Source organism: Phyllopteryx taeniolatus, chromosome 4 (genome assembly GCF_024500385.1).
Source record: "Phyllopteryx taeniolatus isolate TA_2022b chromosome 4, UOR_Ptae_1.2, whole genome shotgun sequence".
Classification (NCBI taxonomy): Eukaryota; Metazoa; Chordata; class Actinopteri; order Syngnathiformes; family Syngnathidae; genus Phyllopteryx; species Phyllopteryx taeniolatus.
Window position 1 is genome coordinate 17497072 of NC_084505.1, and position 14241 is coordinate 17511312.

Below are 14241 nucleotides of genomic sequence, written 5' to 3' on the forward strand. Positions count from 1 at the left end.
ATTTACTTTGCAGTCTCTGCAGTTACTATTACTACATATACTAATCCTCGCAATTCAGAACAGCTTATTCACAGACACATTTTTTGGCAATAGGCAGCTCATAAAATACTTGTTTGTTTCATTTTTACACTTGAAGGCTGGGTAAAGACGCAACTCAACTTTATTTCTGGAGCTCTTTAACAACAAGCGCAGCTGTAACAATGTGGTTTACATAAAAAAAACAAAAGACAAACATTTTGATTATAATGATACAATACTATATAACTCAATAAAATATTATTTTCTAGTCAAAATATACAAGCTCTGCCTTTACAAGGGTATTTAGCATGCAAGAGGTCCAGAGTTGTATTCCCTCTTGTTGCACATGTTGTGTGAAGCTGTTAGTAGATGAGGAAGAGAAGCAAGACTGAAGTCGCCATCGACCAGTATGACGGTGCCGGCATCAGAGATGTCTATGGCTGCTATACTGATATTATAATCTTGTGATCACAGATGAATGTGAATGTTTGAATGTAAACAAAGTTTTCTAACAGCTGATAGTTAGTCTGTTGGCGAGTAACACACATACAGACAAATTGATTCAATTATCTTATCCCTTTTAGTCCTTTCTCTTGCTTCAATTTACATCATTTTAGCACCGGTTCTCATATCATATCTCCTTCAGGATGCATTCTTCGCAGAATGGACGTTGGTCAGCTCCACGTTGGAGCATTATAGTCAAGCGGCAAAAGACCACTAGCGCCGATATTATCCGCTCAATGAAATACCACGGCCAAAAGCCTGCAATAGTTCTAACGGCCCAGCATGAAAACAGTCCATAACGGGTTAACTCGACACACAACGAAAAATACATTTAAAAAAAAGGGTGGAAAAGTACAAATTAATGAAAAGAAATAGTGGCGCTGTTGTAAAAGGCTGCCAACTCACAGGCACGTCTTTCATCTCAATGCCTATAAAAGCATAGAATAAACCATAAAACCCATAACTGGGGCCGGCTATACGCTGAGGCAAAATTGGGCACGGCCCTCTCAAACATGCAAGACGCCTCATCAACTCTGTCTCCTCCGTGACTCCAGTGGACTTTTCAGTGGGGTCTGCTCGAGCCATCTCAATTTTAGGGGCAAACTGAGAGCAACAAACTGAGAGCAATTGCATCGCCGGAATTACTTCAAACTTCACAGAAAACAAGAATAGTAATAGTGAATCGAGGACTTGTAGGTTTCTGTCGTGGATGAATCCTATGACTGTGTGATGCTCGACGCCAACATCGAGGAACATTCTCATCTTTGTCAGAAGAACCATAGAAAATCTCAACACAATTGAAAAATTCAAAAACAAGGTTATAAATGGATTTCCCAACAATGTAATCTGAAACAGAACACGTGTTACTTTGCGCTAAACAATGTGAAAACCCGATTTTGGTGAACTGCCGCTAATAAATGTAACCTATAGGGCGGCACAATTAATGAAATTTAATCATGATCACGATTTTGGCTATCACAATTAAATGAGTCTGATCGTCGTCGATATTTTTACATTTAAAATGAGGCCACTGCTGCATGTGAAAAGTGCTTCATTTGCAGCCGGGCCCGCAACCTAGTCAGTCATCCACCAGGGGACGAACGTATGGTTAAGACTTCATTAAGCGCCGTCACCACGCTCCAGGGCCAACTTAAAAATAAAAGCCTACATTGGCATTGATGTCGCATATAGTAATATACTAAGCTTTTATTTTGAAGTTAGCCCTCTTAGCACATTGGCAGAGAGCCGGCGTGTCACGGTAAGACACTATTAACAATCGTGATAGTGGCTGCCTTGACTTCGGCTGGCCACAACGAAAAAATGCTGGAAGTAAATAGAGAGGGAAATCATAACTGTCAAATTCTTTACAGTTTGTGACCGTGCACGACTGACCGATGGTCAAATAGAACAACGGACACGTACCCGTCCTTGACACTTCAATATATTGACAAAGGGAATATTCAAATGAAAAGTCGGTGCTTGCAGACCAATGTTATTGCGTTCTATGCATTAACTGTATTTGCTTCCATTAAGTTGCAATTCATGATTGCACGTTGTAATAGCATATTTATTCAGTTACATTTATTCTTATTTAAAGATTCGTTTTGCACTGAAAACTGTTACATATTGTTTGTTGAAAAGTAGTGCAATAAAAATAAGGGTTTTTCCCTAACATGAGGAATAATCGTGATTCATAATCATGATTGCAATATTGATCAAAATAATCGTAATTATTACTTTTGGCCATAATTGTGCAGCCCTAGTACCCTAATTCCGGCACAGCGAAATGGAAATAAAATGGCGGCCGTTTTTCCTGGATTTAGTAACATACCTACAGTAAGCATGGCTTCTCTGTCCATTCCCACGTTCCCTTGCTTGATGTGTTGAATGTTTAGTTACTCCTTGACCTCCTTTCTCAGTAATCTGTAATAAATGTAGTTTACTTGCCATTATGGAGGATAGGATTAGTAGCTTAGAAGAGTGACATCACTCCATTGAATGAAAGACTTTTGCCAAGGTAGCTAGCCAGCCCCTGTAGACGGTGCCGATCAAGTTAGCTTAGCACATAGCATTCCCTCGGCTGATTCCCAGCAGCTGGAGAACCAGCGAGGCTGGGTGACTGTTTGATCGGGCGCAATTGAATTATATTTACATACACATAAAAAAAACCAACACTGGCATTTCTTACTGCTTTGGCTCAAACTGTCATGTAGCCCTCTAATATTTGTAATAGTGAAACCACTGGTTGGGAACATGCTTAAGACATCAAATAAGACGTACAAAGGTTTACCTGCTCAAAGAGTGAGACCTGCTGCCCAACTCTCGGGACCGTCTCAGCCATCTTCCCACCACCTGCTCGACCCTGCTGGTCCTGCGGGATGGGGAGCGACTCCTGCCCTGCAGGTCCATTTACCTGAGAAGAGGTCAAGTTTGGTAGACTCACCAATACAATACAGTATCCCGTTATAATCACACTTAAATTGCAAATGCACGTACGCAGTAAGTTTATGCTCGATTGCTTCATTACATGCTATCGTCATGAATAGCACGTTATAATAATTACTTTTTGAAATGACTGAAATGATGAATGACGAGAGGGACACTCTAGGCTGTGGTGTATCCCACAGCTGCAGGAAGCAATCTCTAGCAGATGTGCTCTGCTGATGATGGGCATTTGCACCATCCATTAGAGGGAACAAGCGGATAAGGAGGGAAAGGATAGGATGAGTTGCCAATTTACAGAGACCAAAGGAGAGAAAAAAGGGGGACAGAGAATGAAAATATTATGATAACAGCTTGGGGAGGCAAAAGCTTTGGGATGGAAGTGCTAAGTGACACAGCCGATAATGTCTCCAGTGGGACCTTATGTGTCATAAGCACATTATACATCCATCTGTCTTAAATATCCTCTTTTGCCTTGAATGCTCTTGTTTTTTCCTGTTTTTTTTCTTAGCCATGACGTTTCCCTTCTGAGGTTAGAGAACCACGACTTGTGTATTAAGGTTACTTGAGATCACCCTATTTAGCCACTAGTACAATCCCATGATGACCTTCCAAGCATAATACATATAGATTACCACCAATTGATGCAACAGAAATGAAAACAGAGAAGGAAAATAGCCTCACATTTTCTTGGCTAGTATATTAACGCCGCAATTCCTATTCCTAAACTTCACAGATTTTATTAATATTTCTAGAATAATGATGAAAATCTTGTAGAAAACCTTTGATATGACTTGCCGATGCATCCATTTTCTACACCACTTATTCTCATTAGGTTTGTGGGTAACTGGAGCCTAGACCAGTTGACTTTGGGTGAGAGGCTGGGAACAGCCCTGAAATGGTCGCCAGTCAAGCGCAGGACACAAGAGACAAACAACCATTCACACTCACATTTACACCCGAGGACAATTGAGTCTTCTTTTGAACCCAAGAAGCATGTTTTTGGAATGTTGAGGGAAGCCAAAGTACAAATGCACACAAGTAAAGGAGAACATGCAAACTCCGAACAGAGATGTTCCAACAGAGATTCAGACATGCTACAGCTAGTACTATTCCACCATGCTGCCAATATGGATCGTTCTCAGACAAATAGAACTTTAAGAACGATGTCTTTGTTGTTAAAGAAACAATGGCTTTTCTTGCATATAAACTTGCAAGATGCCTGATTATTATGATTACAAGCAAGCATGTCGAAGTAACTGGAGGAACATGATTACTCTATGACTGTGAACAGGTTATCACTTGTGTGCATTTCTCCTCTCTGGTGATTGAAAAGATGTCATAAAATCAAGGTTTTATACATACATTTTTATTTTGTACTCAGGTGCAATTCTTTCTGTGTGGTCACAGAATGAAGTAATAGCTCAAATAAATATGGCACAAATGTGACACCCTCTACCTTTCACCTTTTTTGTTTTAGGTAATGTGGAAAAAGCAGAGGTACCCATCAGTCTATTCTTTTACTGGAGCTTATCTGTGTGTGTCACCAATCATCTGAATTAAACCATTGAAAATAACATGTTCACGCACACAAAATTAAGATACAACTTGAGTTGCATCTCATGTTAATAGAATACAATATTGATTTCTGACAGCAGTGGATAATGTTATCAATATTGTATTATTAACAAATACTTTTGGTACTATTTGTTAAAACAAGTATAAGTAACATTTTCTTATGCATTCTGAATGCATAAAAGTCACACTGTTTACAAAGTACTGTATGTCTGCAGGTCCATGGCAAGGGCTTTGTGCGTCACCTGCGCTTAGCCAGATTAGAATGAGCTTCTCCTTAACCTTAGAGGTCTGGTTAGGGCAAAATGGACTTAGCTAAACATGATCACAGACACTGTCTGTGGTTCACTACACACTGCCCTCTCACTGTCTGCCCCACTCACTATTTATTGCACATTCTGCTAATAGTCTGATCTTGTCATTTGTCTTTGAAAAAACGCCTACAAATGGTTTGAGATTCATAGACCAGCACACACCTGCTTGCAGCCCTTTCCGTCAGGGCTCCATGTGGGCGCCACTTAAAGTCCCATCCTGCTTTTTCTCCATCCATCATTCTGCTGTGGGGGGCCAGCCTTCATTACCTAATAACAAAACGCAAAGTCATGAATCCCAGTTTTGGCGCATACAAAAAGAAACAGGAATTAAAAGGTGACAAAACAATCCTGTACTCAGTCTTACATTCTTTATGTGTACCACCTATCATAACCATTATTAACCCGACTTGGGCAACACTCCAAATACAGTAAATCAGTATTTTAGGATTACCTTTTTTTTATTTCTCATTTAGCAGTCATCCAAATCAGACTTTGGGCGTTTCAGTCTCATTCATATTGTGTCTGTAAAACTGATTAGGAATTCAATACTTTGTGAATTTTGTGAACACCTAATTCGAAATGTGGTCTAATTTAGAATAGGCTATCTTAACGTAGTCAATCACAATCATACAAACTCCACTTTGAAAGCTCTCTCCCTTTGTAATTACAGCACTTACCACTGCATGCTGCTGCAAAATAGGACCACTTCCCTGCAAACCTCTCAAATGTTTTATGCTTACAAGGAGGGAGAGAAAAAAAGTGGTCAAGTGGAAGAGGGAGCGAGACAGAGAGAGAGAGAGAGAGAGAGAGAGAGAGAGAGAGAGATGAGTAGAGCAGGGGCACACAGTTGGAAGAAGCAGCAACAAACAAAAGAGAAAAGAGAAGGCAAATGAAATGACAAACAGCTCAGCAGACTGAAAAGTAAGAAGAGTGGGATAGTCTAGCAAATCAAAGAGGAAAGGAGACAGGGGGGGAAAAGGATCAGGAAGTTGGAGAAAGAACAGGAGACAGCGAGGGAGACAGAAAAAAAAAGTATGATGGTCCTGCCAGGCTGGGCTTTTTGTGCTGTTTGTTGAGTCCCACTTGCCCCAGCTCCAAACACCATCCATATTTAATGAGGACCTCGCAAAGCCCCGGGAAAAGTCCCATCAGCCCAACTGTCAGATACTGACCCGAGATGTTTCTTGCCCGTAACCCTCCCGAGTCAATATTTCTGTTGTCTTTTATTGCTTTGCTTAATAATACTTACAGTGCATTGAAAACGTGTTAATCTCAAGGCTTCTTTTGTACCTATTTTGTTACATTAGAACCACAAATTCAAATGATTTTTTAATTTGAATTTTATTTAATGGTTCTGCTCTGCACAAAATAATGAAGTGAAACAAAAATATTAATAATAATAAGGCAGCACGGTGGACCATTGGTTAGCACGTCTGCCTCACAGTTCTGAGAACCCGGGTTCAAATCCGGCCTCACCTGTGTGGAGTTTGCATGTTCTACCTGTGCCGGCGCGGGTTTTCTCGGGGTACTCCAGTTTCCTCCCACATCCCAAAATCATGCATGGTAGGTTAATTGAAAACTCTAAATTGCCCGTAGGTGTGAATGTGAGTGCGAATGGTTGTTTGTTTATGTGTGCCCTGCAATTGGCTGGCAACCAGTTCAGGGTGTACCCCACCTGCCGCCCAGAGTTAGCTGGGATAGGCCCGCGACCCTGTTGAGGATAAGCGGTGCGGAAGACGAATGAATGAATGAACGAAAAATACAAAATAAAAGACATCTTATAAAATAAAATACTGAGTCAATGTGCCCCTAAAAAGCTCTAAGGCAACAAATTACATTCAAAAGTCACATAATAAGTGAAATGAAGTACAACTGTGTGCAATCTAAGCATTACATGATATATTTCAGTATACACATCTTTTCTGAAAGGCCGTCGAGGCTGCAGCAACCAAGCAAGAGGCACCGCTAACCGAAACAAGTCAGGGACAACGTTTTTGAGAACTACAAGTCAGAGTTGGGTTAAAAAAAAAAAAAGGGAAATAATATAGTGCCACAACAAACCTTTCAAGAGAGGGCTGCCCACCGAAACTCAGACCAGGCAAGGAGGGCATTGATAAGTGAGGCAGCACAGCATTCAAACGTAACACTGGAGGAGCTGCAGAGTTCCAGGGTGGAGTATTTGTCCATAGGACCAAAACAAGACATTCACTCCATAGAGCTGACATTTATGGAAGAGGCTTTTTGAGTTTGCAACAAAGACTCCCAAAACATATGGAGGAAGGTGCTCTGATCAGATGAGACTAAAATGTATCTTTTCGGTCATCAAGGAAATCTCTGTCTGGTGTACACGCAAAACATCTCATCACCCCAAGAGCACCACTCCCACAGTGAAACACAGTGGTGGCAGCATCATGCTATGGGGATGTTTTCAACAGCAGCCACTGGGAAACTGGTCTGAGTCGCAGAAAACATGGTTGGTGCTAAATATAGTGATATTCTTGACCAAAAACCAACCAGTCTGTAAGTGTCTGTCAAACCTGAAGGAGCTGGAGCAGTTTTGCCTTGAAGGATGAGCAAAATGGATCGGAAATTATTGTTATTAATCTAACAAAATGGGGAAAAAGCCAAGGGGGTTAATACTTTTGCAAGCCACTGTATTTTTTTAACATAATTACCTCGCTACAGTTATTGCCCCTTTTGCAGTTTGCTGATGAGTTTCTAGCTTTGCTTAATATAACTATGAATTGATTTCAATGTTCCTCACAAAGTACCGGAAAATGTTCAACCGACAACATTTTAGTGTTGCTTGAGTCCAGTCGAGTAGGTCCAAAAAAGACAAAATGAAAGAAAGCGAGTAAGAAAGAAAGAAAGGAAGAAAGAAAGAAAGAAAGAAAGAACACAGAAACACAGTGCATATACTCCCATCCATGCAGTGAGCCCATGATGCGTCCCATTAATATTTGCGCACAAAGACCCAGGCTGTTTGTGACCAAATGTTTTTGGTGAATGTAGGTTTATTTGTGTTTGTGTTTTGAGTGTTTTTGTATGTGGGTGTGTCTTAGTCAAAGGACTGCACGCATCAATAATGTATTCGGATAATGCGGCCGCTTCCCTTCGCCAACAATTTACAAGCATGTCAGCACACAGACTAGGACAGAGATTGAGAGTGGAAGGAGTGAGACATAATATGTGATATTTCAAGCAACATACAAAAACAAAGAAAGAAAGAAAAGGATACGTTGTCCTTACTATGAAATAAAACTTCAATGTTATGAATACCATGAAATTTTACAAACTCATCAATAAAACTAGATATATCTAATTAACTTAGCCAACATCCTTCAATAAGATAAGAATTTCAACCCTAGGTTTCACTGTTAAGGTAGACTAACAAAAGGCATCTGTCAGCAATGCTATACTTGGGGAATTGTAATTTGTATTAGAGCGATTATGAATTGTGTTTCCAAACAGCTTTCCAAAGAGTCGCATAGCCCAACTAGTGATATTGTTTTGAGACTTATTTGGATGGATAGTGATCATGTACTGATTACTTACTCTTATTTCACCACACTCTTAATATTTGAATGCAGTCATCATAAATTGTACATCCATATGTTTATTTCCAGCTGCCAGTCGAGCCGTAGATTCAGGACCTACAACAGGCACAGGATGCAACTTCGTCTAGTATCTTTACTCTGCTGATACATAATCATATGTTTGAGCTGTGAAAATATTGGATGCTCGCTTAAACCATCCAGTGGTTTAAAGCATCGGTGTCAAACGTACAGCCTGAGGGCCAGAACCAACCCGTCCGGGGGTCCTATCTGCCCCTTGGGGATTGTTCTCTCTTTCAGGCAAGTCTGAGTTCATTTATATATATAGACTCTTATTTTGAAACTCATGCAATTATTTTGACACACGCACCAAAGAACCGGAAGTGTTGGGACAAGGAGTAGAAAAAAAGATTGCTTCCAATCCATGTATACCACAAGTATATGCTGCTGTCCAGTCACTAAAAGATGTTAATAAATATGTCCCTAGTAGCGTCACAAACACATTTTAATGAAATTACTTAACAAACAATATGTGATGTAATACATACATACATACGATTCCCGGACAGTGAGCGAATTCCTAGCCGCGGCTGGTCCCAAGCCCGGATAAAAATGGTTGAATTACTTGGCAATATACTGTATAGTTTATACATTCAGTATTTACAGTATAATCTATACAGTATCCAGTATATACTGTATACTTGTTGATTATAGTGTTACAATAGCGCTTTTCCTAATTGACTTAATTATATATTTCATCCCCTCCTTGAGCCGTCAACTTATCGTGGTGGAGGGTTTCGTGTGTCCCAATGATCCTAGGGGCTAAGTTGTCTGGGGCTTCACGACCCTGGCAGGGTCACCCATGACAAACAGGTCCTAGGATAGGGACCAGACAAAGCAGGGCTCAAAGACCCCTTATGATGATGACAAACGATGGACTCAGTTTTCCCTTGCCCGGAAGCGGGTCACCGGGGCCCCCCCTCTGGAGCCAGCCAGGCCTGGAGGTGGGGCTCGAAGGCGAGCGCCTGGTGGCCGGGCCTACACCCATGGGGCCCGCGGGGCCGGGCACAGGCCGAAAGGGTAACGTGGGTCCCCCTTCCCATGGGCTCACCACCTGTGGGAGGGGCCATGGGGGTCGGGTGCAGTGCGAGCTGGGCGGTGGCCGAAGGCAGGGACCTTGGTGATCCGATCCCCTGCTACAGAAGCTGGCTCTAGGGACGTGGAATGTCACCTCTCTGGCAGGGAAGGAGCCCGAGCTGGTGTGTGAGGTCGAGAAGTTCCGACTAGATATAGTCGGACTCGCCTCCACACACAGATTGGGCTCTGGTACCAGTCCTCTCGAGAGGAGCCAGATGAGGTGGCTGGGGCATCTGATTCGGATGCCTCCCAGGCGCCTCCCTGGTGAGGTGTTCCGGGCATGTCCCGCCGGGAAAAGACCCTGGGGACGACCCAGGACATGCTGGAGAGACTATGTCTTTCGGCTGGCATGGGAACGCCTCGGGATCCCCCCGGAAGAGCTGGATGAAGTGGCTGGGGAGAGGGAAGTCTGGGCGTCCCTGCTAGAGCTACTGCCCCCGCAACCCGACCTCGGATAAGCGGTAGAAAATGGATGGAGGGATGGATGGATGGATATACTTCATTTTAAAATCTTGTTTGCTTTTAAAGCACTGAATGGGCCGGCTCGAACCTACCTCTTTGACCTTTTACACTCATACACTCCAACACCTTCTTTGAGGACAGATCTCTCCTTGTTGTCCCAAGAGCAAGGCTGAGACGCAGGGGCAGCCTTTGCTGTCGCAGCCCCCAAACTCTGGAATGAGCTGCCCTTCCAGGTTAGACGAGCTCCCAATCTCCTCATATTTAAATCCTGTTGTTGGGAGTCTTTGGTTTTATTCTGTGATTTTATTGCATTTTGTAAACAGTGTTTTTTGTCCTGCATTTGTTTATATATATTCTATATCATCTGATGTACAGGACTTTGGTCAACTCTGTTGTTTTTAAATGTGCTTTCTAAGTACATTGGATTGGATTGGATAATATGTATATACTTTTAATTCGTGATCCACAGTTCTGAGGATTTGGGTTCAAACGTGTGGAGTTGGGATGTTCTCCCCGTGCCTGCGTGGGTTTTCTCCGGGCTCTCCGGTTTCCTCCCACATCCCAAAAACATGCACGGTAGGTTGGTTGAAGACTCTAAATTGCCCGTAGGTGTGAATGTGAGTGCGATTGGTTGTTTGTTTATACGTACCCTGCGATTGGCTGGGAACCAGTTCAGGGTGTACCCCGCCTCCCACCCGAAGATAGCTGGGTTAGGCTCCAGCACGCCCGTGACCCTAGTGAGGATAAGCAGTGCGGAAGATGAATGAAGACTACAGGGATGGAGGCTACGGCCCGAACGGGAATGCTTTATTTTTTTCTGTTCCAAGTTGCCGACTAAATATGCTTTTGGGACATCCAAATTGGAGTGTGTTTATTCCCATGAAGGATGTAAGACCGTTTGAACACCGCTGCTTAACAATGTTATATGTTGCAGACAGGCTGGACAGTCGCATATCATTTCCCCCAAGACACATTGGCAATTGCGCAGGTGTACCTAATTTAGCGACCAGTGAATTTATACGACAGCGCGGTGGTCAGTGGACGACTGGTTTGCACATCTGATAGAGGTTGTGGTTTCAAATCCTAGGTCCGGCTTTTCTGTGTGGAGTTTGCATGTTCTATCTGTGCCTGTGTAGATTTTCTCTGGGTTCCACATTTTTGTCCCACATTCCAACAACATGAATTGTAGGTTCATTGAAGAGGAAGTGTCACTAGGTGTGAATGTGAGTGTAAAAGGTTATTTCCCCTACGATTGGCTGGCGACCAGTTCAGGGTGTACTCCGCCTCTTGCTCCAACATACCCACAACACTAGTGACGATAAGCAGTAAAGAGAATGAATAGATGGATGAATTTATATGTGAATCTATACATACCATTACACACGTACGAAGAGATTGAAGCATATATTTGCCTGGTTACAATGTGTTCCGTGACATGTCTGAAGGGAAATGGCGCAGCGATGTCATTATTGCAGCCAGCATGTCCTTACAAGAGTGTGTGTCAAATTTGTGCATGAAAGTTTCAGTATCATTTCTCAGAGTGTTTCAGTAGTGTGAATGAGAGAATTTCAGTAGTTCACATGAGACAGTTTCAGTAGCGTGTATGAGAGCGTTTCAATAGTGTGTATGACAGCATTTCACTTGAGTGTATGACAGTGTTTCAGTCGTGTGCATGAGAGAGTTTCATCGGTGTGTATGAGAGCATTCCAGTATGGTGTATGACAGCCTTTCTGTAAGGTGTATGAGAGAGTATCAGTAGTGTGTATGAGAGCTTTGAAGTATTGTGAATGAGAGCGTTTCAGTGGTGTGTATGAGAGGGTTTAAGTAGAGCCTGAGAGCTTTTCAGTTGTGAGTATGAGTGCATTTCAGTTGTGTGTATGAGAGCATTTAAAAGTAGTGCAAATGAGAGATTTTCACGAGTGTGAATAAGAGTTTCAGTAATGTGTATGAGTGTTTGAGAAGTGTATGAGAGTTTCAGTAGTGTATAAGAGTGATTCAGTCGTGTGTATGAGAGCACTTCAGTCGTCCGTATGAGAGCAAGAAATTCAATCGCGTGTATGACAGCATTTCAGTGTTTTGCACGAGAGCTTTTCACTCGTGATCATGTGAGCGAGTGAGCGAGCGAAGGTATTTCAGTATTATGTATGAGAGCCTTTTAAGTCATGTGAATAAGAGCTTTTCAACAAGTGTGAGAGCTAATCTTGAATTATGTCCCAAACGGTCCCTCGTAGTATGCGCTTGACAGTCAATCATAGTCCAGACAAATAGTGCTAACCATTCCCACTTATATTCACTGCAATGGGCTTATGCCACTGTGCTCCCTCCAATATGAATGCTTCATATTTACACCAACACTGGCAGGCCAAAACATACCCATCTCCATCACATTTTGCACTTGCACAGCTAATATTGCCAATCGATTACAATGCTTCTGTTCTAACTGTGTGTGCCTGTGCATTAACGTTAGGAAAATGTAGATGCAATTTCATGCAAACAGTGACAACGCACAATCAGAGCTTTCATCGGGTATTAAACATAAAGATGAATGCAATTCCATCAAAAATGTATCCGAGCCTAAAAATAACATCATAAATTAATAAAGCTTGGGAAGGCCTTCAGAACTTGGCAGGTCTCCTTTCATCTCATGTGCAAGTCTCAGTGCTCATTTTGATTCCAAATCTGGCCGTGACACGTAGGCGCCACAGAAACACAAATACACTGCTTGCAGTATAAAAATGCACATAAAAATGTACACACGCCGTTGAGCACATGCAATAGCGATAATGAATCTCTGCTTCAGGGAGACATGATGCAGCAAAATATTCAGAGCAACATAGTCCTATAAAATGCATGTGAGTGTGTGTGCCACTCAGGATTCTGTTGGGCACTCAATAAAACTATTGATTTGTCACTGACTGTGATTTATTTGTGTACTCATCAATTGCTCTAGAGTTGCTTAATTTGAGAGAATGTGTTTTTTTTTCTATCATGCTCTCTCCTCGCAGCAATGAGACACCCTAAGCATTAGCTTCACCTTCCTTATAAACCTCCAGTTCTTTCAGCATCACCCATCTGTCAGACTGTCTCTAAGCTTAGAAATCCCCAAATAAACCTGCCAGACTCCCTATTTCTGTGCATCGCTTTCATCCTATCACCCAGAGGCTCTAAACATGTAAAGTTGAGCACTGGAGCAGTGGCAGCTCTTTCTTGCCTCCCTGAGTTGTATTTTACTTAATCACTGTAGAAAACGTGAATGGTACTGTATTTCTTGATTGTGGAAGGTCTGTGGTAGATTAGCACTAGACTTGAGTGTGACCAGTAATACACACAGTTATATACAATATCCACACAATGAATTGTCAGTGAGTTGTTGCTGGGGTACCCTCAAAGGAAACTGCTCCTCTTGCTCTGGCACCTTTCCAGTTTGGAAACAATCCTAAAATGTATTGCTGTTTTATGTTTACCAATTGTGAATGTAAAATCTCCAGCAATTAGCTCCGTGTGATGATTATGTGCACGAGAAGCGAGACTGAATTTCTGACAGATGCAGGCAGCACTTCAAAAGAAACACGCAATTATTATTATTGTTTTTTTTTTAAATTGCAAAATCTATTGCAGTTTCCTAATGTCTAGCTGTTATTCAAGTCTTGTTAATGAGAGTTAAAGACCTTACCGAGCGGGTTTGTGTTTCTAATCCCCTCCAGGGAGCGTCGGGGGTGGAGGTGGTGCGGGGTTCACACTGTCCCGGACGTGGAATTATAGCGTCCGCAAAATAAAGACAAGCACAATTACAAAAGAAAACCGCGGATTTTACGGTCTGTGACAGAAGCCCTCCATGTTCACCCGAGTGATGTGTGATATCCACAACGGGGGAGCGCGCACGATGCTGAAAGGTGAGGCGCGTGCACGTTATACAGTAATCCCCCACCCCCCTCTCTCTCTCTCTCTCTCTCTCTCTCTCTCTCGCGCTCTCTCTCGTGCTCTCTCTCTCTCTCTCTCTCTCTCTCCCCCTCCCTCTCTCTGTACACTGGGGCGCTGGGGCTTTTCTAAACCCAAGAAGGAACAGTTTGGACCTCTCACCAAATAATAATAATAAAAAAAAAAGACAGACGATGAAGAAGCAATATTTTATTAAATAACTGACATGAAATAACAAACAATTTAACTGCCGAAACTCAAAGCAAGCAAAGAAAACAGCATAATATAATTGGTCCACTTGCTTTAATATGTTCACG

The 14241-nt window shown here is 42.3% G+C and overlaps 1 protein-coding gene across 5 annotated transcripts in view; it reads right to left on the reverse strand.

Moving 5' to 3' along the window:
* LOC133476536 (FERM and PDZ domain-containing protein 1) overlaps positions 1 to 13926 on the reverse strand; it is a 31059-nt gene extending 17133 nt beyond the window's left edge. For 2 of the 5 annotated variants that reach the window (XM_061770064.1, XM_061770062.1), the window contains exons 1-4: positions 13680 to 13926; positions 10656 to 10740; positions 5016 to 5120; positions 2813 to 2935 (exon numbers count right to left, since the gene is read on the reverse strand). In XM_061770064.1, the coding sequence (XP_061626048.1) occupies positions 2813 to 2863 (51 nt within the window). In that variant the 5' untranslated portion in view covers positions 2864 to 2935; positions 5016 to 5120; positions 10656 to 10740; positions 13680 to 13926. Of the gene's footprint in view, positions 1 to 2353; positions 2446 to 2812; positions 2936 to 5015; positions 5121 to 10655; positions 10741 to 13679 lie in introns of all 5 variants that reach the window. The other 3 variants (XM_061770060.1, XM_061770061.1, XM_061770063.1) reach the window with 3 other exon arrangements.
* Between the last annotated feature and the right edge of the window lie 315 nt (positions 13927 to 14241).